At 34.0% G+C, this 26,909-nt stretch overlaps 1 protein-coding gene across 1 annotated transcript; it reads left to right on the forward strand.

Moving 5' to 3' along the window:
* The first annotated feature begins 784 nt into the window (after nucleotides 1–784).
* Nucleotides 785–5,770, forward strand: LOC133030465 (uncharacterized). Its single transcript, XM_061103217.1, has 2 exons — nucleotides 785–913; nucleotides 3,142–5,770. The coding sequence occupies exon 2, from the start codon at nucleotides 3,902–3,904 to the stop codon at nucleotides 5,768–5,770; it is 1,869 nt and encodes a 622-aa protein (XP_060959200.1). The 5' UTR covers nucleotides 785–913; nucleotides 3,142–3,901.
* Nucleotides 5,771–26,909: the final 21,139 nt, after the last annotated feature.

Below are 26,909 nucleotides of genomic sequence, written 5' to 3' on the forward strand. Positions count from 1 at the left end.
TAATTAAGTTTTTCTTTAAGTTAATTCCTTTTCTTTATTGGTGAAGTGTGTGCGGGTGGAAATTAGTAGATAATACTAGATTTAATTAGTTGGATAAACTTAAGAAATTAAAACCAATCCTTACTCTCTCTCTCTCTCTCTCTCTCTCTCTCTCTCTCTCTCTCTCTCTCTCTCTCTCTCTCTCTCTCTCTCTCTCTCTAGGGTAAGAAGGAACCAAAAACCCAACCCTAGGTCAACTAAATTCTAATCCATTCTCATCCTTTCTCTCAAGATTTTAGCTAAGGTAGGTGGTATTGCATGAAGGAAGAACAAGGTAACTCTAGTCTTTAGTCTCTCTTTGAATTGTAAGAGTTTGAGTTTGGGTTTGTGTGTGTTTTAAGTGTTTTGTTTCTGTATAGCTTCCTATAGGTTAGATTATACTTTTATCTTATATTTGAGTTGTAAGGAGTTGCTTTAGGTGTTTTGTTGAAGGTTTGGGTTGAGAGCTTCAAGCTTGAGCTCTAATGGTAGATTTTGTTTAGTGATATTATTGGGTTGTTTGAGCTGTGCTTTTTGATATATGGATGTTATTAGACTGTTATAGAGATTTTGGTTGATCCTTTTTGAGTTTGAAAGAGTTTGTGAAGTTTAAAACTCAAAGTGTTGGTTTCCTACAAAAAATGGCAGACCGTTTTCTTAGAAACGGTCTACCTTTTTTTAGGGACTTTATCCCGAAATCCTATTTTTGGTGTTTTCTCAGTATTTAGGATATTTCCACACTATTTATCAATAGGAAAACTTTGAGTTTTGAGTTTAAGACCTAGAACGGGTTAGACTATGTTGTTAATCGATTTACCGTTGTTGTGACATAGGGCTCGGGATTGTCGTCTATTCTCTGCTCAAGTTGGTCGGCACACCTGAATAGGAATTTGAGGTAAGAAAAGACATTCATACCACATAGCATGTTAAGATATAATACGATTATTACTGTTTGTGATTCGATTATTATCGATTATAAGATACGGTAATTACCATTTTTGCAAGAAAGAGTCATTACTCTAAATTGAGATTGTTGTTAGGTTTATTACTTATTGGTTACATCATTAGGTAATGGTAGTGACATTAGATGCTTAGTTAGGCTTATTAGGGTTGCATCAGGTTACTATATGAAGTAACCATTATAGCTTGTCTTATTAGATAGATAATTTTGTAGTTTTGGATTGTTATATATATGTGATTATTTGTACTGCTTATCCGTGTTTGACTATAATTGTTTTGTATGTTGGCATGTGATTATTGCTTTTACTTTTCTTATTGAGTCTTTTGTTGAAATTTATTTTACCAGGATCTTAGATCTACTCACAAGTATGTTGTTTAACACCCTAAATATGAACTTTCTAAAACGATAATTAAACACATATAAAGTTAAGAAAACCTTACATTGATGCAGCGGAATAATATCTCCTTCCACTCAGATCTCTAACCCTTGTATCCTTTATGTCGCAGAGTATTATCAAGATTTGAGCCCGAATGTCCTTCTCTTTGTGTGTGATCCTTCACAGTCTTCCAATCTATGATTGAGGTACCACTTGCTGTGTGTGGGCACTACTCTATCACTAAGGTTTCAAAATTGAGAAGAAGAAAAGAGAGAGGGATAGGGTCGGCTTTAGAGAGAGAAGTGGAAGGCTCAGTTTTTCTGAAAAAGCAATTTTCTGAAAGAAGGCTTGAAAAACTTGTTGAAAACTTGTTATTTGACTGAGCCATCACTTTCTATTTATAGGCAACTACTAGGTTTAGGTTAGTAATTATATGGCATTAAAATAATGAAAATATTAATTGGAAAACCTCACCCAAGTGGCCGGCCATAGGTGTTAATGGGCCTTACTTGGATTTTGCAGTTTTCACAATTTTTATTTTTATTTTCACAAAAACGCCAATTTTCCAATTCTAACCTTTTAAATGCCAAAACTAATTATTTAATAACTAAAATAGATTATTAAATAATATTGTCATTTAATTTAATTATTAATTAGACATATAAAGTCTCTTAATTAATAAATAGACCTAAAATCTCTTTTCTTTACAATTTGACCCCTGCTTAGTGAAAATTCACAAATTAGACATAGTCTAACTTTAGAATTATAATTGATTAATCACAAATCAATTATTGAGTCTTACAAGCAGTATAGTCTCAACTAGAATGGGGATCATGGATCTATATGCTGAGCTTCCAATAAGTGAACCGAATTTACTAAGTAAATCCCTACTTATTAATTCCTCGTTAAATCCACTCTTAGAACTTAGAATTGCACTCTCAAACTTATATAGAGCATATTATATGTTCCACGATATAGATATGCTATCTCATTTAACCATTGTTATAATCTTATTGTGATCAAAGATCCTCTATATAGATGATTTACATCGAGATGGGATAATTTTACCGTTCTCACCCCTCAACGTATTTTGCCCCTTAAAACACTTAGCTACCTGTAAATGATGTTTAGTGATCTAAGAATTAGTCACTTAAACAAGAGCTCATCCATTTACTTCTATTTAGCTAAGCTCGAAGGGAATCATCACTTGACTTCTATACACCAGTAGAAGCTATAGATTCCATATTTATGTTCAGCACTCCCACTCAATCATACTATCATATTCCCAAAATATACATATCACCCTGACCCAAAAGTAGGCTTAACTAATAAATCAAAGAACATGAATAGCACTCCTGAGTTGAGCCAAAGCATATCAGGATTTAGATTCTTAAATCTTAAGATCAACTACTGATATTGACTTGGAAAGATACAACGGTAAGTTTATAATATCTTAACTAAGTTCAATATCGGTCCAGTCCAATGTATACTCCATACATTTTGTAAGAACTATTATTTTCTGTAGTGACAAATTATGTCCAGTAGCATTCCAGTTGCGTCTGGGACTCATAGTGTTTTGTCTGGGGTTCGTACTGTTAGTGTTAGTCCACGTCAGCAAAGATATTTTAGGTTTTAATTGATTCAGATGGTAACAGCTGTCTATTTCGGGTTTCTTGGTTTAGCTAGGTATAAATACGATTTCTGGGTATTATGTTGACGAACTTTTTGATCGGAGATTAGGGATTACGTTTCTTTCGTCTTGTTTCTTCTTTATGTTCCATGGCAGGTGATCTTTGAGCTTGGAGGTATTACTCCATAGTTGCAGATCAAAGCTTGAAGATGTTGAGTTCAGACTGAAGGGATTTCAGTATCATCTTCATCACCAGATCTGAAGGGAGTTCAGATTGAAGAAGTGTTGAAGAGAGCTCATCATTCACACAAGGGGATCTTGTGTCTCCAATCAAGGGTCTTGGTTGGTATGGGTATAGATTCACTGTATTTTGTAAAAGAGTGTATTGTTTACAATATTGTTGGTTTTTGTAAGATACATCTTTGAATATAGTGAAAGGTATTACCCTGGTTCGGGGAACCCAAGCACTAGCCGCCTAGAATGAGTTTCTAGGGCAGGTGAAGGTTGTAAAATTCTGGTGTTGAATCTTTGATTTTGTTCTTTTTATATTCAAGCTTAAATCAAGATAAAATCAATCTAAAGATGAAAAAGATAGGTTAGACAAGAACTTGGGGCTTACAATTGGTATCAGAGCCGGCTATTTCTGTTAGAAATATTGATCCTTAGGGTTCTTGCAAGATTCGTTGTTCTGAAATTCATTGTTGCTGCAATTCTTGATTTTTCTACATTTTTTTTCTTTCTGCAACACCCAGTTGGAACTAACCCCCTCTCCAGACACGACTCTGGGAGTATACTGCTCTCTATCTTTGTTTTGTTTTTCCTTGTTCGTACAGGAATGGAGATGTTCAGAGAAGGAGGGTCCACATCACGACCCCCAATGCTGGAAGGTGCCAATTACCCATACTAGAAAACCAAAATGCGAGCATTCTTGAGGGCGGTGAATGAAAGAGTTTGGATGGCCATAGAAGATGGTTGGACATGCCCAACGATGATGGATAACGGTGTCACCAAACCAAAACCTATGAGCTTGTGGACTCCAGATGAGATGGACATGGCCAATTTTAATTCGAAGGCCATGCATGCTTTGTTCAATGCAGTGTCCACAAATCAATTGAAGGTCATTGTGAATTGTGAGATGGCCAAAGAGGCTTGGGAAATACTACGAATTAAAAATGAAGGAACAGATGCAGTAAAGAAATCTCGTCTTCGTGCTTTAGCAAAAGCGTTTGAAGATTTATCAAATGATTCTTATGCTTTGGGAAAGACTTATTCAAATGCAAAGCTGGTTCGTAAAGTCCTTGGAGTTCTACCTAGGAGATTTATGTCTAAAGTAACCTCCATTGAAGAAATGAGAAATGTTGAGGAACTGGATCTTGATGAACTGATTGGATCCTTGCAGAATTATGAAATGTCATCAACAAGGTGGAAGAAAGAAAAAAAGAAGAAGGATGTGAATAAAGAAAAAGGGGACAACAGTATTGCGTTCATTCACAAAGAAGAAAAGAAGTCTATCCCAGATTTGTCTGCTGGTTTCTCAGATGAAGCTGTAGATTTGCTGACCAAGAACTATGCAAAATTCTTGAAAAAGAAGTACAAGAAACTGTGTTCTGAGGGTAAGGAAAATGTTCCCAAAAGAAATCCTCTTGGGAACTTCTGGCATGATCAGCAACCCAGTGACAGTAAAAGCATGGGCATTCAGTGTAGAGAATGTGATGGGTTCGGACACATTCAGGCCGAGTGTGCCAACACTCTCAAAAAGAAGAAAGCCTTTGTTGCCACCTGGAGCGATAGTGACGAAGAAAAAGATTCTATTGCAACCAAAAGTTTTGATGAGGATAAACAGGTAGTGGCTTTCATGGCTCAAAGTCATCATTCTGTTGAATTTGAGGATGATGGAGTCTCCACTGTGTATGAAGTCGACAGCAATGGAAGACAAAATGCATATGAAGAGATGTTTGTTCAGTGGGAATATATGACCAAGCAGATTAGAGGTCTGAATAGTGCCAAGGAGCAGATAGAGTCTGAAAAAGTCAAGCTGGAGGACAATGTAAAGAATCTCAACAAACTTCTTGATGAGAAGGACAATGAGATCTACAAGCTTTCAGCTGAACTCATAAGAGCTAAACAGGCTTTAGAGTTTATCCCTCCAGGAACGGCTGCCATCAATCAAACTCTTCAACTTCAAAAACCTTATGGTGATCGAACCTCTATCGGATACAAGATGTTGTATAAGCAAGGAGATAACTTGGGGGTAGAAGAGTCCATTACACCAGTGATCAACCTGGACAAAAAGGCTGATGAGAAATCATCACTTCCCTCGACACCTGAGTCCTCAGACCCCACTGGAAAATTCCATGTTCCATCTGGACCTACCAAGATGAAGTTAGAAGGAAGAAGAATTGCCCCGGAGAATATATCTCACATGGAGAGATTCATCCCAGTGTGTCACTTCTGTAACAGGAGGGGTCATATTCGACCCAGATGCTATAAGTTGCAGAACTACTTGAAAGCTATGATCAATCGACCTAAGAGTTTTCAAAAACCCAATAAAACTCGAAAGGAAGGATCTCAATATGAGTGGAGATTGAGGTCTGATCGTGAATTGAATGTTGGGTTGGTAGCTCAAGTTTCATTGTCTGCATTTCTGGAAGGACAGTGGTACTTGGATAGTGGTTGCTCTCGACACATGACTGGCAACAAGAAATTTTTAGTCAATTACAAAGAAGCAAATGAGGGGGCTGTCATTTTTGGTGATGGAAATAAGGGCCAGATTATTGGAAAATGAGACTTGGTGATGAGTAGAGCTGCACCTCTTACTGAAGTACTATATGTGAAAGGACTCAAGGCAAATATGATAAGCATCGGTCAACTTTGTGATGCAAATTACACTGTAAGTTTTTCTAAAACTCATTGTTTAGTTTCATCTGATGGGTGTTTAGTCTTAATAGGAAAGAGATCTAGTGATGGTAGTTATTTGTTGGACAATGTTGCCTATGTAATAGTGCATCATTGGATAAATCAGATATTGGAGATTTTACTGCTATTCCAACAATTTTAACCAAAAGAAATAAGAGTGTTAAATCATCACCTCGTCTTTCAAGAGCTCATTCACTATTAGTAGTGCTATGGTATGGTCTTCTAAACCTTATACTGTTGAATCTTGGGTTTAAACAAAGAAATGATGGTGTTTTTGTCTTAGTGTATGATGGTTTTGATCATGTTGTACATCTTACTCCCTTGCTTCAAAAGAAATATGATACACACATGATATGTTGTCTAGTGTTTCTCATTGCTTGTTTATGTGTCATCATGTGTGATAATGAAAGTTCCACAAACATTCCTCAAAATGCATGTTGACTCAAAATATATAGATAACGGATATCATTTTTTTTAGAATTGGTTGAGTAAAAATACATTGGATAATCGCATATTATTCTTGATGCTCTCTTGGATTTTTGTTTAATAAAGCCTTGAATTCTTGTATTAATGTGTGCAACTTGGGAAGTTTTTTTTTATGTGTTCTATCTGATTAATTCGTTGTGGTATATGCTCATGATCTTTTTCAGTTTGTTCAGCTAAGCCTTGATTGCTATCATTTTTTTTCTATGAGGCACTTCATGTCCCATCTACAGGTTCTCCAGTTCTATCGAGGAAGCTCTAAATAGGTGAATTTTTCAGGATCTTTTGAACCTTTATTTTTCCCAGCTAAAAAGGCTACCTCTTTTAGATGCAATGGGAAGAGCTCTCTTTAGTCCATTTACTAATAAGTAATATGCTCCTTCTATATTAGTATTTCTGATTAAAAGAGGACGGCTACATCTCTGAGGGAGAGTGAAAGCCGTAGCTGGTTGCAAAAGAAAGAGCCGGAGTGCCTAAAGATAGAAAAGGCAGAAAAAAAATGTAGGCAGCTTAATAAAAAATTTGTGAGAGTGAGCCAATGTTCTCGCTTGAGGTCACTAGCACACACCGAAGAAAAATCTTGGTTCAAAATCCTGTAAAAAAATTCCTTGTTTATTGCCTTTCTCAAGTGTGTGTGAATATGTGGATTGGAAGAAATTGTCTCATCTCTTTATTAAGTATGGCGCATTGTGAAGTTGAATGAATTTGTTCTTTGCTCAAATGATCATTGCTCACTTGTTAATTGATTAGGCCACTCATTGTGTTTTCTCTTTACAAGTTGAACATGTTAATTCTTGAGATATATCATTTGGCATGTTTTTGATTGAAATAAAAATAAATCTCATTTGTAGTATCATTCGTAATATCATGGTGATCTGATTGTTTTGCTTGGTCAATCTCTCATTTGTTTATATCTAATATCCATATGTTTAGGTCATGTTGTGAGATGGTTTGACTTTCTTCTTTAATGTTGTAATAGATACTTTGGAATTTCTTTGGAATGAGGAGTCTATGTTGCATTTTCTGTCGCCATTCAGGGGGAGCTCTTTGTTAAACTTCTTGTTTTCTTAGGGGAAGAATTTGGTTTAGGACAATATTATTGACATGGATTATGCTCAATGAAGGGGGAGAAATACTTGCATTTGCTGTTTGGTTGTTTAAAGTGTTTGCTTTTCTGTTTGTTTAGACTCTGTTATATTTTGATGGTTGCTTTGTTTCGCACTGGTATTGTTGTCATTGACCATAATTTGTCAAGGGGGAGATTGTAAGAACTATTATTTTCTGTAGTGACAAATTATGTCCAGTAGCATTCCAGTTGCGTCTGGGACTCGTAGTGTTTTGTTTAGGGTTCGTACTGTTAGTGTTAGCCCACGTCAGTAAAGATATTTTAGGTTTTAATTGATTCAGATGGTAACAGCTGTCTATTTCGGGTTTCTTGGTTTAGCTAGGTATAAATGCGATTTCTGGGTATTATGTTGACGAACTTTTTGATCGGAGATTAGGAATTACGTTTCTTTCGTCTTGTTTCTTCTTTATGTTCCATGGCAGGTGATCTTTGAGCTTGGAGGTATTACTCCATAGTTGCAGATCAAAGCTTGAAGATGTTGAGTTCAGACTGAAGGGATTTCAGTATCATCTTCATCACCAGATCTGAAGGGAGTTCAGATTGAAGAAGTGTTGAAGAGAGCTCATCATTCACACAAGGGGATCTTGTGTCTCCAATCAAGGGTCTTGGTTGGTATGGGTATAGATTCACTTTATTTTGTAAAAGAGTGTATTGTTTACAATATTGTTGGTTTTTGTAAGATACATCTTTGAATATAGTGAAAGGTATTACCCTGGTTCGGGGAACCCAAGCACTAGCCGCCTAGAATGAGTTTCTAGGGCAGGTGAAGGTTGTAAAATTCTGGTGTTGAATCTTTGATTTTGTTCTTTTTATATTCAAGCTTAAATCAAGATAAAATCAATGTAAATATGAAAAAGATAGGTTAGACAAGAACTTGGGGCTTACACATTCGAAACTAGTATATTTTACCAATGTCCTGGAAAGAACATAACACTTACTCCAAGTGTAAGTACACATCATCGCTGATTATCACATCAGTGTAAATCCAAAACACTAATGAAACAGGGACTTAGTATTTTGAATCATATAATCACAATCACATTCCACTGTGTTGACAATACTGTAATTGTGAATAAACATATGATATGGACTTAACAGATTTTGTGTGTAAACATAATAAACATGTTAAACCATAAGCATGTAAAATTTATGCAAACATAAATCACTTCAAATTTCTAATCAGATTGTAAAGGGTTTTATTTAGGGCACAAAACCCAACATCTTTGTGACTCAAGGATGCTTTATGATGCATGTAAGGGCAAGGGTTAATTAGGGTAGCCATGAGTCAGCAGTCTCCTCCGAAAAATGTACATATCAACCTATTCGGCTTGTAGAGCCGAGTTGTCAGGGATGTTTTGGCGTTGTATGTGTATAGTATTTTAGCTATATATTTTGTAATACACCTTTTGTAAAAAAAATACTTTTGTAAGAGAGGATCCCCAAAATATAATATATACTGATGTGCTTTTTTAGTTTAAGTTTATTTAAATCACAAATTTTTAATTAAATTGTTAGTTTATTATTATAAATTAATTTGTAAAAGTATACATGTGGCATCCTTAGAGGTTACGACGTTACAGTTCTCTTATGCTCTTTTCTATTTCTAATGGTTTTAATATTATTCTCCTTGATCAGCTAATTAGGTATGCCCCTTTATGAATGCAAGTTCACCTTATACCATTCAGTACTAGGTCTTTTAAACTTGCTCAATTTATTAGTGATGAAGTGGGGGATCTTATTGAGATTTATATCCCCACCCTCTATGAGGTGGCTGCTCCTTTCATGAGGATTAGGATCTTGGTTGATATCACTAAGCCTCTGCGTAGAGGTATGAATGTTTAATTTCAGGAAACTTTCCATTACTAAGTGACTTAAATTTCTTTATGAAGGCATTCAAGACTACTGCTATCATTGTGGTATGCTTGATCACACATTCAATAAGTGTGATAAGTTTTCGAAGAATTGTGATTACTCAGCCACCCTCCTACTTTGATTTATAAGGACATCCTTAGAGCCCCCCTACCAAATTGATTTTTAAGAGGAGTATTTTTGAACTCTCTAACTTTGCTCCTATAGAGGAAATGTCTGGGACTGCTATTTCCTCCAACCAGAGCCTTTAGGATTTTGCTAACCAATATCTGGTGCCAAGTATAGCTAACACCACGTTAGTTAATAAGATTCCCTAATATGACTGTGTTGGGTTAAGTCTCTCCCCTGCTATAAACCTACCTAATGTCTGTCTGAATAGTATCATTCCAACCTCTTATATAATGCCCCTTATGCATTCTGTTGTTTGTTCTAAGGGTTCAAGTCCTATCACGGTTACTGTTGTTGTTTCTTCTACATCCAAGGGTAAAAGTGTTATTCTCTCTTATTTGCTGTGAGGTACTCCTCCCCTTTACTCTCAAAATCCTACTAAGGTTGTCTCTGGGTCAAAAGATCTTTCTCTAGATAAAACCAGCAAGTTGGCTCTTCTGTGAGAAGCATGCTGAAAAAGAGCTCGTGCTACCAGTGATGAGTTTGTTGTTGTCCCTACCATTTCTGATCTAGATGCTCAGGAGGGTGTTGCTCAGCAACCCCGCCAGGAAAAATAAGTCTTATAAGTTGGAATGCTTGAGGTTTGGGGAGTACCGGGTGTTCTGAAATCTTTTCCTTCTAATTAAACAACATCAACCTCAAATTCTTTTTGTGATGGAGACTAAGCTTGTTGCTAATTCTAGTACTAAATTTAAACCTAAACTGTCTTTTGATATTGTCTTTGAGGTCCCTAAGAATGGTTTAGGGGAGATTTATTTCTTTTTAGAATGACATTATTAATGTTAATCTTTTGTCTTACTCCATGTATCATATTGATTGCTATTAATGATAATATCAACTATCACCTTTCTTGCTATTATAGTTCTCCTTATCAGGATAACAAAAGTGATTCCTAGATTTTGTTGAATCGTTTGTATAATGCGGCTCATTTGTCTCCCTAGTTGATTATTGGTTATTTCAATGATTATTTAAGTTTGAATAATCGTAACAATCATAGTACCCCTTCTTATGCCATGCATAATTTTCAAACTTTTGTTAATAAGTATGATTTGTCTCCCTTACCCTTTAATGGTAATAGGTTCACTTGAAAATATAGAAGTCTTTTGAAAATACTTGATTGGTGTTTTGCTAATAAAAATTAGCTCGACCTTTTCCCTCACGAATCTTTACTTCATCTTCCTTTTTTTTGAGTCGAATCATAGAGCTTTAAAAGCTACCCTTAATGATAATAACAATAAAGGCTCTCATCATAATAGGTTTTTTTTTTTAGAATTATTAGCTTACGTACCCATGACTTTATAGTTTGATTAAAAATAAATAGTATATTAATACTAATTATACTAATAGTGACCACCTTGTTTCTTTTCTTAATATGCAATCTAATTGCATTAAAATGTTGAAGATTGGAGTAGGAATAATAATGATTTTAAATGTAAGTTAGGCCTTTACAAAATGCTTTAGATAATATTTTCTCGTCTTCTCTTATTACCCAAACTGATGTTACCAAGGCTAAAGAGATCCAATCTTCTTTGGATGTCGTGCTTTATAAGGAAGAGTTATATTGAAAGCAAAGGTCTAGGACTGTTTGGCTTAAGGCTAGGGATATGAACACCAAATATATTCACAATAAGGCTTCAGTTAGAAAAAAAATATTTTATTAGTTCTATTACTTTAGATAATGATTTTACTATTAATGATTTCAATGATATTTGTGATAACTTTGTTCGTTTCTACACAAATCTTTTCTCTTTTTAAGGTTCGAATGTCAATCCTATTGATAATATTCTTATGGGTATTACTAGTAGAATTAGCAGCCGACAACTTAAATTTCTTGCCAAACCTTTTGCTGCTGATGAGTTGAAGAAAGCTTTGTTTCAGTTTTATGGGGACAAAGCTCCTGGCCTTGATGGTTTGAATCCTTATTTCTATCAAAAGAATTGGGTTATTATTGGTAATAATTTTTGCAATGCTGTTTTGGATGCTCTGAATAATCATGCTGATATGTTTTTGATTAATGAAACTATTTTAGTTCTAATTCCTAAGAAAAATAAAGCCATTAGAATTAGTGAGTATAGGCCTATTAGTCTATGTTCTACTATTTATAAAGTGGTTGCTAAAGCTATTGCTAGTAGACTTAAATCTGCCTTCAATGATCTTATTTCCCATAACCAAGGTACTTTTCTCTATGATAAAATTATTTTTGATAATATTTTTTTTTATTGATAATGAAGTTATTAATGCTATCAATAATTAAAAAAGTAGAAAAATAGGATGGGCCACTCTTAGCTTGACAAGGAGAATGCTTTTGATAAAGTTGAATAGAGCTTCATTGGGTATATTCTTCATAAATTTGGTTTTCCTGCTAGTTTTGTTTCTATTAGTTTTAAATGCATTTCTACTGTCTCTTTTAAGTTATGTATTAATAGAAATTGTCTTCTGTCTTCCTTCCTTCAAGGGGGTATTAGATAAGGTGATCCTCTGTCACCCTATCTTTTCCTCCTTGTTGTTGAAGCCCTTTATGCTGCTATTACAATTAAAATGCAAGCTAATCAGTTTAATGGTATCTCTGTTTGTCGTTCTGCCTCTTCTATCTCTCATCTTCTGTTTGCTGATGGTAGTCTGTTTTTTACTACTGTTAATTCCCATAATTGTAGAGCTATCAAGGACATTCTTAATACCTACAATAAATCTACTGGTCAATTTGTGAATTTTGCTAAGTCTTCTGTCCTATTTTCCCCTAACACTAGTTCTCAGGATAGAGTTTTTTTCAATAAATTTTTGGGTCTGTAGGATAAATCTTTTACTATTAAATATCTTGGTGTTCCTCAATATTTTAGTAGATCTGAGAAAACCCCTTTTCATTACCTTCTCCAGAAGGCTAGTAGCAAATTAAGTGTTTGGAACAACAAACTATTTTCCAGAGCGGGCAAAGAGATTCTCCTTAAAGCTCTTATCCAAGCAATTCCTTCATATGTAATGTCTTGTTTTAGGCTTCTTTTACCTACTTGTAAAATTTTTGAAAAGCTTATGGCTGACTTTTGGTGGGGTTCTATGGGCAATCACAGAAAAATTCATTGGAAAAAATGGTCTCTTCTTTGTGACTCTAAGTTTTTTTGGGGGTCTTGGTTTTTGTGCTATTGTTCACCATTATCAATCTATTATTGCTAAACAAGCTTGGAGGATTTTTACGAACCCTAACTCAATTCTTGCTAGGTTGCTTAAAGCCAAATGTTTCAAACACAATGATTTCCTCCATGCTTCTCAAGGCATTATTCTTCCTTTTCTTGGAGAAGCTTATTATGGGGAAGATATCTTCTTTGTAAAGGGCTTTCCTTGAAAGTGCAAAACTGTAAGTCTATCCACACTCTTAATTCCAAATGGCTCCCTAATTTTAGAGTTCTTAATTATAATATTGACACTTATCCTCCTGTTAATACTGTCTCTTTTTTATTGATAATGATAGGTTTTGGGACATTGATAAATTAATACCTTATTTCCCAAAACAGTTGTTAATTCCATCCTTAAAGTGCATGTTGATTCTTCTATGGATGACTATCTCATTTTGGGACATCATCTCTCCGGTTGCTTTACTGTTAACTCTGCCTATCACCTTGCTGAATCCTCACATTCTTCTCCTTGTTCTTCTAATCTTGCCTTTCTTAAGCGCTGGTGGAAATTTATTTGGTCTTCTAAGATTCCTCCGAAGAATAAACACTTCATTTGGAAAGCTTTCAATCATATCCTTCCTTCAACCTTGAACCTTTCTAAACAGAATGTGCTTGACAACCCTTACTACTCTTTATGCTCCAACCATATTGACATTATTTCTCATTCACTCCTAGAGTATTCCAGAGCAGTTAATATTTGGAACAATACTAAGTTCTCTCGATTTTTTAATAGTAATTTTTGGTGTGATAGTAATGAATTTCTCTTGAGAGGGTTTGAGAATTTAAATAAGGAAGACTTGCGTTAGTTTTTTGGTATTATTTGGGCTATATGGAATTATTGTAATAAGTCTCTTTTTGTTGCTCACAAGCCCCTTATTACAAATATAGAACATTGGGTGAGCTCTTATTTGTAGGATTATGTACTGCTTAAACAAATCCCTCTTTGGCTCGAATGGCAATCAAACGTCTGTTGCAAGTTTTTTTTTTATCATCCAAAGACTGCAACTATTTAGGACACTCTCTTGCCTTCATCTGGAAGATTCAAGCTAAGTGTTGATGCTTCAGTTAGGGAATAAAGCTTAAGAATTGGCTTTGGAGCAGTGATTCAAAACTATTATGGGGAAGTTATAGCAGGGTGTTATTCTTCAATCCCTAGTGGTTTTCATCTGATATTCCCTAAAGTAGAAGCTCTTTTAAGAGCAATCACTTGGTGCTCTGCTGTGGATTTTCCTATTAATTGTATTGTATCTGATTGTTAGCATCTAATCAACAAAATTAAGCATAAATGGCGGGACAAATCATCCCTTTCTGATTTAGTTCAAAAGATTGTTTTCTTTTTCTCTTATTTTCCTAATGTTTCTCTTCATTATGTCTCTACGAACTATAATGTTTTAGCTTATAGTTTAGCTCAAAGGATTTTAAGAACTGATAAAAAAATTATTTGGAATGGGTGTGTTTCGAACGTATAGTTGTTTAATCCTTGTAACATGAATTTTATTGTATATCCTTTTGGAGAAAATAATCAAGATTAGAGGTGATTGTTGACCATGCGACAGTGGCTTTGGATGAATTTTTCGCTGCTGGTTTTTCTGGTATGCAGCAGTGCCTGGGGCTATGAGGAAGGGAGGATCTAGGTGAGGTGTTGGAGGTTGGTTGCAAGGACTCGGGGCCGAGCTTTGTTGCTGGTTTTAGCAGCAGGTGGGTTCCTCCTGAACCCAGTGTTTTAGTGCTGTCGATTGATGCGGCAGTCTCGCTAGTGAGGGGTTTTGCTGGTTTTAGAGGGGTGGTACGTGATGTAGAGGGTGTTGTGTGGATGGCTTGGTCAATTGGTTATGCTGGTGAGTTTTAAGTGGTGATGGCGGAGTTGTTGGCTCTTCATATAAGTCTCCTATGGGCTTTTAATTTGGGTTTCAAAATGGGGAGGATGGAGACGGATGCTTTAACTATTTGTAATTGGATTCATAATCCTGATTCTAATGTTGAGTTCAAACTTGTTACTGAGGAGATTATTTCTCTTTTAAATGCAGTTGGTGGTGGTTCTTGTTGTGCCATTTCACGTGTTGCGAATGGTGTAGCCCACACACTAGCTAAAACTGTTACTAGTTCGTTAGGAGTTCATGTATAGACTTATACTTGTCCTAGATTTTTAAGTACTCGTATAACAATTGATTAGGTTTAATATATTACCACTGTGAAAGCTCTGTTTTCACAGAGCTGAACAATGAAGAACTCGAGAGAGAGAGAGAGAGAGAGAGAGAGAGAGAGAGAGAGAGAGAGAGAGAGAGAGAGAGAGAGAGAGAGAGAGAGAGAGAGAGAGAGAGAGAGAGATGGAAAGATTTGCTCAGATACAAGAAGAGAAAGATAAAGAATTATAACAGAAATTTGTTACAAAAACAGCTGAGCTAAAACGAACTAAAGTAACTGAATTAACTAACTGTGGTCTTCTTGTATTCCAGCATCCCCCCTCAAGTTGCACATGTCAAGACTGTTGGAAGTTATATTTTACCAGGATCTTAGATCTACTTACAAGTATGTTGATTTAACAACCTAATATTGAACTTCTAAAACGATGAACTAAACACATAAAAGTTAAGAATAACTTACAGTGATTGCAGCGGAATTAATGTCTCCTTCCACTCAGATCTCTAACCCTTGATTCCTGTCTGTAGCAGAGTATAATCAAGATCTGAGCCCGAAAGTTCTTCAGTTGGATGTGATCCTTCACAGTCTTCCAAACTATAATGAGGTACTGAGTGATGTGTGTGGGCACTTCTCTCTCACTAGGAATTTCAAAATTTCTCTCTTGTTTTCTCTCTTGATTTCGTGTGACACACAATGCAAAGCAAAGTTTTCTCTTGCACAAGAAGAGTAGAGAGGGGGCGGCTATAAATAGGAAAAGGGAAGACCACAACTTTCCAAATAAACAGTTTCCTCTTTTACTGTGTAATTGAATAACTGCCTTATTTAGTGTGATTCACCACTTTCCTATTTAGGCTAGGCTTTGATTAGCAATTATATGGCAAATTAAATTGAAAATAATAATTGGGAAACATGCAATCATGTGGCCGGCCATGGTGTGTATGGGCCTCACATGGATTTTGCAGTTTCCTCAATTTTATTTCTATTTCTCCAAAAATGCCATTTTTCCAATTCTAATCATTTAAATGCCAAAACTAATTATTTAATAACTAAAATAGATAATTAAATAATATTGCCATTTAAAATAATTATTAATTTAGACATGCAAAGTCTCATAATTAATAATTAAATTAATAATTAAACCTAGAAACCCTTTTATTTACAATTTCATCCCTAAACTGTGAGAATTCACAAATTAGACATAGTCTAACTTTTAGAATTATAATTGATTAATCATAAATCAATTATAGAGTCTTACAAACAGTATAGTCTCAACTAGAATGGGGACCATGGATCTATATTCTGAGCTTCCAATAAGTTGAACCGATTTACCAAGTAAATCCCTAACTTATTAATTCCTCGTTGAATCCACTCTTAGAACTCGGAACTGCACTCTCAGACTTATATAGAGCATATCATATGTTTCACGATATCAATATGCTATCTCATTTAACCATTGTTATAATCTTAATGTGATTTAGAGATCCTCTATATAGATGATTTACATCGAGACGGGACCAATTTACCGTTTACACCCCTCAATGTATTTTGCCCATTTGAACACTTAGTTACCTGTAAATGATGTTTTAGTGATCTAATATATAGTCACTGAAACAAGAGCTCATCCATTTACTTCTATTTAACTAAGCTCAAAAGGAATCATCACTTTACTTCTATACACCAGTAGAAGCTATAGATTTCCATATTTATGTTTAGCACTCCCATTCAGTTATGCTATCATGTTCCCAAAATATATGTATTATCCTGACCCAAAGGTAGGCTTTAACTAATAAATCAAAGAACAATAATAGCACTCCTGAGATTGAGCCTAAGCATATCAGGATTTAGATTCTCTTAATCTAAGATCAACTTCTGACATTGACTTGGAAAGATACAACGGTAAGTTTACAATATCTTTAACCAAGTTCAATATCGGTCCAGTCCAATGCATACTCCATGCATTCGAAACCAGTATACTTTGCCAATGTTCTGGAAAGAACATAACACTTACTCCAAGTGTAAGTATACTTCATCGCTGATTATCACATCAGTGTAAATCCAAAACACTGATGAACAGGGACCAAATCTTTTGAATCATATAATCACAATCACATTCCACTGTATTGACGATACTGTAATTGTGAATAACTATATGTTCTGGATTTAACTGATTTTGTGCATATATCAAGTATATGTATTAAACCATAAACATGTAACATACATGTAATCATACTTCACTTCTAAATTGATAACTAATCAGATTGTAATGAGTTTTATTTAGGGCATAAAACCCAACAAAGACCATGTGTTAACTTGTTCCTGAAGTGAAGAAAAGGAGTTGCAGCAAGTGGTTTTGTGAAAAATATCAACAAGCTGGTGTGTGGTGCCCACATATCTGATATCTAATTCTTGAGCTATAACTTTGTCTTGTACAAAATGTAGATCCACTTCGATATGTTTAGTACGGGCATGAAACACAGGATTGGAGGCAAGAGATCCAGCTCCTAAGTTATCACAACAGAATATGGGACAGTGCTGAGTTTGGAGACCAATTTCTTTGAGCAGGGATTGGATCCATACCAGTTCAAATGTGGCTAGAGCAAGGGTACGGTACTCAGATTCAGTTGTACTTCTAGCCACTACTGCTTGTTTCTTGGAGTACCAACTCACCAAGTTTCCACCAAAGTAAATGCAGTACCCTGATGTACTTTCGATCATCATAGCATCCATCCCAGTCTGCATCTAGAAATCCTTGTAGATCAAGTGTCATGGCTGGTGTGAAATGTAATCCTCCATCAAGAATGCCCGAGAGATACCTCAAAATTCTTTTGCAAGAACTCCAGTGATTTGGGGTAGGAGCCTACTGAAATTGGCTTAATCAATTTACTGCAAAGGAAATATCGGTCTGGTCATGGTGAGATATTGAAGTGCTCTTAACACACTTCGATACATTGTGGGATTCTTCATTGGAGTACTAGTGTGTTGAGACAATTTTGTGGTTGTGCACATAAGTGTAGGCTGTGATTTGGAGTCATGCATTTTTGCGGAGCTCAACAAGTCTTTGGTATATTTGTGTTGACTAAGATATAAGTTACTGACATCACGAATGACCTCAAAGCCTAGGAAATAACTGACATGTCCTAGAACTTTAAGAGCAAAAGTAGCTTGGAGTGTAGAAATAACATGTTGAACTTGAGTTGCATCCTAACCAGCTATTAAAATTTCATCCACATACATGAGTATCAACAGTAACTTGTCATTTTTGTTGCTGAAAAACAAACTAGAATTAGCCTTGCTGTTAGAGAATCCCTAATCCAATAAAGAGTGTTTAAGTTTATCAAACCATGCTCTAGGAGCTTGCTTTAGACCTTATATTGCCTTGTTTAATTTGCATACATGATTGGGAAATTGAGGATCAACAAAGCCTTGTGGTTGGTACATGTATACTGCCACTTTTAATTCTCCATTTAAGAAAACATTATTGATGTCAAGTTGTTGAATTTTCCAGCCATAAGTGACAGTCATAGTAAATATAAGTCTGATGGTACAAGACTTGGCAATAGGACTATATGTTTCAAAGAAATCCACTCCAGGTACCTGTTGAAAACTTTTGGCAACCAAACGAGCTTTAAAACTCTCCACTGAGCCGTTAGCATGTAATTTTATTTTGTAAACCCACTTGTTGTGGAAAATTGTCATTTTAGAGGAAGGAGGAACAAGTGTCCAAGTCTTATTTTTTTAAGGCATGGATTTCAATATTCATGGCTTTATTCCACTTAGGATAAGCCAAGGCTTCTTTGAGACATTTAGGTTCAGTATCTTGAAAAATGATGGCCATGTACGACTTTGATTTAAATATGCCATGTTTGGATCGAGTAAGTATAGGGTGATGGTTATGAGTTGGGGGTAGATTCTGAATATTCGAGTTAGATTGGACAAACACACTATTCTAAGGTGAGTTTTCTTGTTGAATAGCACTAGAATTAGAGTGATTATTGGATATGGGATAGGAGGAGATTGAGACAACTGAGGTGGTATAGTTGATTAGTTTGAGGCAGTGATCCTGTCAGTGGGAGTGGTTGGAGTATTGGCACGATTTATGGGAACAATAGTGGGGACTTGAAAGGCAATATGGTCTATGACTCTAGGAGTATGGTGTGCACTATTGTTGGAGGCTTTAGAAAACAATTCTTGGTAAGGGAATTCGGTTTCATTGAATGTGACACTTCTTGCCACATAGACTCTTCCACTTGGGTGTAGGCACCTATAGCCTTTGGAGGAAAGGCAACACCATATGAATAGGCATTTAGTGGATCGAAATGACACTTTGTGGTGCTCATATGGTCTTAATAAAGGGTGATAAGCATCCAAAGACTTTTAAAAGATTGTAATCAGGCTTTTGAGAAAATAATTTTTCATAGGGTGAAAGGAGGTTTAGGATGGGGGTGGGAGCCTATTGATTAAATAAGTTGTAGAAGTGAAGGCTTCCCACCAGTATTGCAAGAGGATATTGGTCTGAGCAAGAAGTGTGAGTCCCATGTCAACAACAAGTCTGTGTTTTCTTTTAAGACGACCTTATTGCTGATGAGTGTGGGGACAAGAGTTTCTTGAACTATTCCCATTACTTTGAACATATTGTACAAAGGTTCATATTCTTTCCCTAAATAGGATTGAACACTTTTGATTTTAAATGGAAAACCCTTTCAACATAGACATTAAATTGAGTAAAGATGGATTTGACTTCAGATTTGGATTTCATGGGAAATAACCAAGTGAACCTAGTGAAATCATCAATGAAACTAACATAATACTTATAACCATCATTGAAAGTGTAAAAGGAAGGGCCCCAAACATCAGTTAAGACTAATTCAAAAGGCATTGTAGTTTTATTTAATATTTTTTTAAAACTGAACTAATGTAGCTTGCCAATTTGACAAGCATTACAAAATGAGTTGGCATTACATCTAATATTTGGACAAACAGTAGAAAGAACTTTATTGAGAATTGAGTGAGAGGGGTGGTGTTGGGTTTTATGCCCTAAATAAAACTCTTTACAATCTGATTAGTTATCAATATAAGAAATTTGAAGTGATTGATGTTTGCATGAATTTTACATGCTAATGGTTTAATATGTTTGATATGTTTATTACATTCATACACACAAAATCAGTTAAATCCAGATCATATGTTTATTCACAATTACAGTATCGTCAACACAGTGGAATGTGATTGTGATCATATGAATCAAAAGTTTTGGTCCCTGTTTCATCAGTGTTATTGGACTTACACTAATGTGATAATCAGCGATGATGTGTACTTACACTTGGAGTAAGTGTTATGTTCTTTCCAGGACATTAGTAAAGTATACTAGTTTCGAATGTATGGAGTATACATTGGACTGGACCGATATTGCAACTGAGTTAAGATATTACAAACTTACCGTTATACATATCTTTCCAAGTCAATATCAGTAGTTGATCTTAAGATTGAAAAGAATCTAAATCCTGATATGCTTGGGCTCAACTCAGGAGTGATATTCATGTTCTTAGATTTATTAGTTAAGCCTACTTTCGGGTCAGGGTGATACGTATATTTCGAGAACATGATAGTATGATTGAGTGGGAGTGCTGAACATAAATATGGAATCTATAGCTTCTACTGGTGTATAGAAGTCAAGTGATGATTCCCTTCGAGCTTAGCAAATAGAAGTAAATGGATGAGCTCTTGTTTAACTGACTAATTATTAGATCACTAAACACCATTTACAGGTAGCTAAGTGTTTTAAGGGGCAAAATACATTGAGGGGTGAGAACGGTAAAGAAATCCCATCTCGATGTAAATCATCTATATAGAGGATCTTTAAATCACAATAAGATTATAACAATGGTTAAATGAGATAGGATATTGGTATCGTGAAACATACAATATGCTCTATATAAGTCTGAGAGTGCAATTCTAAGTTCTAAGAGTGGATTCAACGAAGAATTAATAAGTAGGAATTTACTTGGTAAATTTGGTTCACTTATTGGAAGCTCAGCATATAGATCCATGGTCCCCATTCTAGTTGAGAACATTCTGCTTGTAAGACTCATTAATTGATTCGTGATTGATCAATTATAATTCTAAAGTTAGACTATGTCTAATTTTATGAATTTTCACTAATTAGGGGTGAAATTGTAAGGAAAAGAGTTTTCTAGGTTTATTTTTTATTAATAGACTTTATATGTCTAATTAATAATTAAATTAAATGACAATATTATTTAATAATGTATTTTAGTTATTAAATAATTAGTTTTGGCATTTAAAAGGTTAGAATTGGAAAATTGGCGTTTTTGAGAAAATAGAGATAAAATTTGATAAAATTGCAAAATTAAGTAAGGCCCAATAACACCATATGGTCGGCCACTTAATGATGATTTTTCAAATTATTATTTTCATTATTTTAATGCCAAATAATTCTAAACCTAGACCTAGTAGTTGCCTATAAATAGAAAGTGATGGCTCATTCACAATACATGCTTTCATAAGCCTTTCTGACAGAAATTTCTCTCTTCAGAAAAACTGAGCCTTCCTCACTCTCTACCTTGGCCGAAATCTCTCTCTCTCTTTTCCCTTCATCTTTTTCGTGACCTTAGTGAAAGAGTAAGTGCCCACACACAGCAAGCAGTATATCAATCATAGATTGGAAGACTGTGAAGGATCAAAGCTTGAAGAAGAAGGAGATTCGGGCTCAGATCTTGATTATACTCTGCTACAGAAAGGAATCAAGGGTTAGAGATCTGAGTGGAAGGAGACATTTATTCCGCTGCATCAATGTAAGGTTTTCTTAACTTTATATGTGTTTATTTATCGTTTTAGAAAGTTCATATTTAGGATGTTAATCAACATACTTGTGAGTAGATCTAAGATCCTGGTAAAATAATTCCCAACAGGTGGCTAAGTCGATGATGCCACACTGTAGCAGCTTTGGACTTGTTAAGAACAGGGTTGCTTGTAATGGTATGATTGAGAGCACAAGGTAGGGACTTGGGCACAGATTTCTTGGAATGGCCTGGATGTGAAACTTGAAGTTTGTACAGGCCATCACTGAGATTACCGTGAAGAAGAGATTGCTTGGTTTTCTTATCTTTTATAACACAAGAAGAATCATCAAACTCAAGAATAATATATTGTCTTTAGTAAATTGAGATATGCTTAATAGATTCTTGGTTAGACTAGGCACGTGCAATATATCTTGTTATACTAGAGAATGGGCAGGAAATTTAGTGGGAACAGAACTATTGCCTATGTGATGAATAGGTAAAGAGAAACCATTACCTACAACCACTTTGGTTTTTCCATTGTAGTCAGCAGAGGTGGTGAGATTTTGTGAATCATTTGTCATATGATGTGTGGCTCCACTGTCAAGATACCATGCATTGGACAGATCAGGCATGAGACTGGTTTGAGTGAGATTGGCTTAAGGAGAGGGATCACTGGTTTGAGATTAGGAGAGATTTTAGTTGGGCTGAGAACCAGTATAGTTGATATCAAACCTGTGAAAGCATTTTGTCACAGTGTGGCCACTTCTCCCACATAGTTGGCAAAGGGGCCTATTCCCACGGCCTCCGCTCTTTCCACCTCTTCCTCCTCTTGTTGTTAATCGATAGCCTCAATTTGGTTGAAAGCCTCTTCCTCCATTGTTGAAATTTGCATTGGCTAAGTTTGCTAGAACATTTGTCAGAGAATCTGTGGTGAGTTGTTGTAGTCTCATTTCTTGACTTTGTAACATAAATTAAACTTCTTGCAGAGAGAGAGAGAGGCTCAGATCGAGAGGTGAGGTTGACAACAACAGCTTCATACTCAGATCCTAATCCTCCGAGTATGTAAAGTACCAAATCATCATCAGACATGGTTTGTCCAGCTGCATTAAGACTGTCATCATACTGCTTCATCTTCAATATGTATTCTTCGATTGACATGGAACCTTTCTTGGTGGATTGGAGCAATCCTCTCAGTTGCAGGAGTCTCTAGTGACGAATAACGATGCAAAAGTACTTCAGATCTCAACAGATGTTCGAAAATGGATGACATGTCCAAGCATATTGTCAAAGATAGAATTTATAAGCCAATGCATCAAGAACTGATCAAATCTCATCCATTGTTGATATTTTGGATTAGGAATGTTACCTGCAAGTAAGATCGGTGGAGCAGGACAAAGTTCAAGGATGTATCCATCAAGATCATAAGCACGTGCACAGCAAGCACCAGAGATCTCGAGATCGTGTAATTGGTTGGATCAAGTTGAAGATTGAGTGGAAGAAGATTATTGTTGGGGAGAATTATTCTTGCTTGATCATTCTGATGATATTGTGCTTGTTTTTGATCAGGTGCACCAAATCGTGCTTGATTGTTTAGTTGTTGCTGCACTTGTTCTTGCTCCGGTGGATCAATTCTTTGATCTGATATGACTCTGATACTATCTGAAAGCTCTGTTTTCACAGAGTTGAACAATGAAGAGAGAGAGAGAGAGAGAGAGAGAGAGAGAGAGAGAGAGAGAGAGAGAGAGATGGAAAGATTTGCTCAATCTAACTAGATTGGCCAAAAACTTTATTTATAATGCTCAGATACAAGAAGAGAAAGATAAAAAATTACAACAGAAAATTATTACAAAAAACAAAGTAATTAACTAACTCTGGTCTACCTTTATTCAAAAAAAAAACTAACTCTGGTCTTCTTGTATTCCAACAACCACATTTAAATAAAAAAAGAAGTATTATCGGGTTCAATTCACCCCATTATTGCAAGTGCAACAAAAATAAATACATAAATATTATTTTAGGTGGTTAATTCGTCAAATTTTTATTTCTACTTAAAATAATATTTTTTCAAATGAACAGTAAAAAAATTAGTTAGTCTAAAAATTTGTTTGTCAAATTAAAAAGAAAAAGTAGAAAATTGATGTTGTTGTCTTTTCTTTCACACCCACCAAATAAAGTTAACAATTTGACCTTCCTTCAGACCTTCCAATAAAAAAGTTAAAAAAATATTTTCATTAATAACATATTAACAAGAAGACAATTGACTTTTATGCTTTTTATTTACATTGACCCAACTCACTATATAGCTAGGACCACCTTTTATTACGGGACCATGACCTAAATTAAAAGTTATTGTTTTTTGTCTTTTTTTTTAAAAAAAAAAAACAAAATTTCATAATATTGGAAAAATTGAAATTCTTTGTCTCATTGTGATTGTAGAAAAGAAATGCATAGATAAATACCATATAGGCATTATGATTTAAATACTTGTCCCTGGCTCCATTTGGAAGCATTATAGTAAATGTTCCAAACTCACCAATTATACTTATTCTAATATAAACAAAACAGAACAAAATAGGAGCAGAATAGCAGCAAAATAACAAAACATCTCTAAGAATGGCATCTTTTTCATTATTAAAAATAAAATATAAACAAAATTGACAACAACTTTTTGGCGGTGCAAATCTCAAAATTTGATACCTTTTCATTTTATTTTGCAATTTAATAGTTGGAGTAATAATATATACATACATAGATATATTTTAGCTTAGGATTGAAAAATAAGATTAATTAAAAATAACTAGATAATTTTAATAACTTTATTACAAATTAGAGTAAATCAATATATATATATATAAAGGAAGGTTTTTAGAGAGTTGATGTGGCATGTTTAAGCTTCATATTATTTCTAATACTCATTTTTCCCTTTTCTTAATTTTTTTTAATTTTTCTTTCCAAATTGTTTAATGTTGTAAGTTATGATTTTAATTAATATTTCAGTTTACGTTTTGTAATTAATTGTAATTTCTCAATGTGTCTCTTCATGTGAGGATTAAATCACATATAAAGTGTATTGATGATTAATTCAAAATCAATTATAATCTTTAATTATGTGGAGAAAGATCAAAAGACAAAAAGTGCATATATAGTGTAAAGTTTTTTTTACCTACAATTGCACATATCTAACACATTCTTTCCACCATCACTCTTTGCAATCTCAATTTTATTTTTAACATTTAAAGCAAAACTCAAATCAATTTTGCCTCTATATCTCTTTCAGTCCTCAATCTCTCTCTCAACCAAGTCATGCATAGTCACCACAAGCATAATGAAAGGAAGGTGACTCTTTGTTTCTTATTCTCTCCCTCACACCTAGCATATTATTAATTACTAAAAAGGTAACTATGTTATTCGTAAATTTGCTTATTAATCAATACATTTTTGTTATGGTACACTACTTAATTTAGTTCTATTTAGTTTATATATTAGTTGAGTCATTATATATTCATATTATAATAATTAGTTAATTCATTTTTTATTAGTAAATTTTATTTTAGTGGGAGATAGGAGTGGGGGACGTCATAGCTATGCCATGGCCTCAAGTTTAGGGGTCAAGTCCTCTTCTATGATTCACTCTCTTATTTCTGGTGCTAATTTTCTTAATTGTCATATTAGCATATCATATTTTATTTTATTCTTCCTCCTTTTGTTATAGAATCATGATAATTAAATTTATAGTAATTACATCTGTTTGTGTATTTTGTATTTGATCGCTAGCTGTATAAATAAATATTTGACAAATGTAATTTTCTTTTCACCTCAAATGTTGTTACATTGTCATTCATGATTTTTTTTAAATCACAACTCTTAAAAATATTTGAAATATCTATTTATTTTCTATTGTTATTTTTTTCTTCTTAAAATTGTAGTTCTCAAACCATTTTCCTTTTTGTAATTTTTTTTAATTTATTTTTTTCAATTGCTTTAAATATTCTTATTAATATGCTATGGTTAAAATATTATTTATATATCATTTATTTATGTCTATTAATATTTTTTTTTTATAAATTTATAACTATTGTTATAATACTATAGTTAATATACTATTATATTTTTAAATGGTCTTTCAATATACTTATTATAATTAATATTTAAATGTTATGAGTAATTATCTAAATTTATTAATTTATGTTATAAGATTTAAATGACCACCTAAGACAACATAGCTACAATTTAAAGAGAATATCATTATCTAAGAATGATAAATGAAAATATATATATATATATATATAAATATTTTAGTAGTCTGTGTGTACATGAATCACATAATGATAATCATATTTACTCTCACTACTATTATTTTATATAGTATTATAATTATAGGGATATGATTTTGTCCTGTTATTGTATTTTCACAGATTGTAATCCGTGATGTACGACAGCCGTCAGATGAGAGAGTTATTTGATTTGGCGGCTGAGATTGATCTAGGGGTAATTAGGGTTAAAAAGTAGAAACGTACCTTGACACTCATTTAATGTATCTTGAGACCTATCTAATGTATTACGGAATACATTCCGTGAAAGTACATCACGGGACAAAATCATATCCCTATAATTATATATATAAATTAAATACTTTCTCTTAATTTAATTATATATGATTATACTTCAATCAATATATATATTTATATAGAAAAATTTAAAAGAGGTCACGTGGCATCACACATGAGACTTCTTTCATCTTTTCTATTTATTTATTTAGAGTTTTAAAAAAATAAATAAAAAAAAGTTGTACCTAAAAAACTATTTGAATTATTTATGTAAACCTTATTATTTATGTTTATATTAATTTCATATTATTATATATACTAAAACTATTTATGTTATTTAACTAAAAAAAACTATTTGTATTCTTATATAACTCTTATCATTTATGTGTATATTAATATTCTATTATTATATTAAAACTATTTATATTCTTTAACAAAAAAAAAAAAAACTATTGTATCCTTTTACTACAAAAAATCTATATATAGTGTCCAAATCTAAGTTAAACTTTTGTGCTAACTTATATTTTTGATGTTTTTGCTATTAATTTCTTTTTTGTTATGTTAATTTTTTCTTTCTAATTCTTGATTTGATCTATATTTTCAAATTTTAGAAATGATCATTCATCGATAAATTCTTCTCTAATGGATATTTGGCAGTAAAATTATTTGGTAATTTTTTCTCTTTCTTTGAAACATTATATACTTT

This window comes from Cannabis sativa, chromosome 8 (genome assembly GCF_029168945.1).
Source record: "Cannabis sativa cultivar Pink pepper isolate KNU-18-1 chromosome 8, ASM2916894v1, whole genome shotgun sequence".
Classification (NCBI taxonomy): Eukaryota; Viridiplantae; Streptophyta; class Magnoliopsida; order Rosales; family Cannabaceae; genus Cannabis; species Cannabis sativa.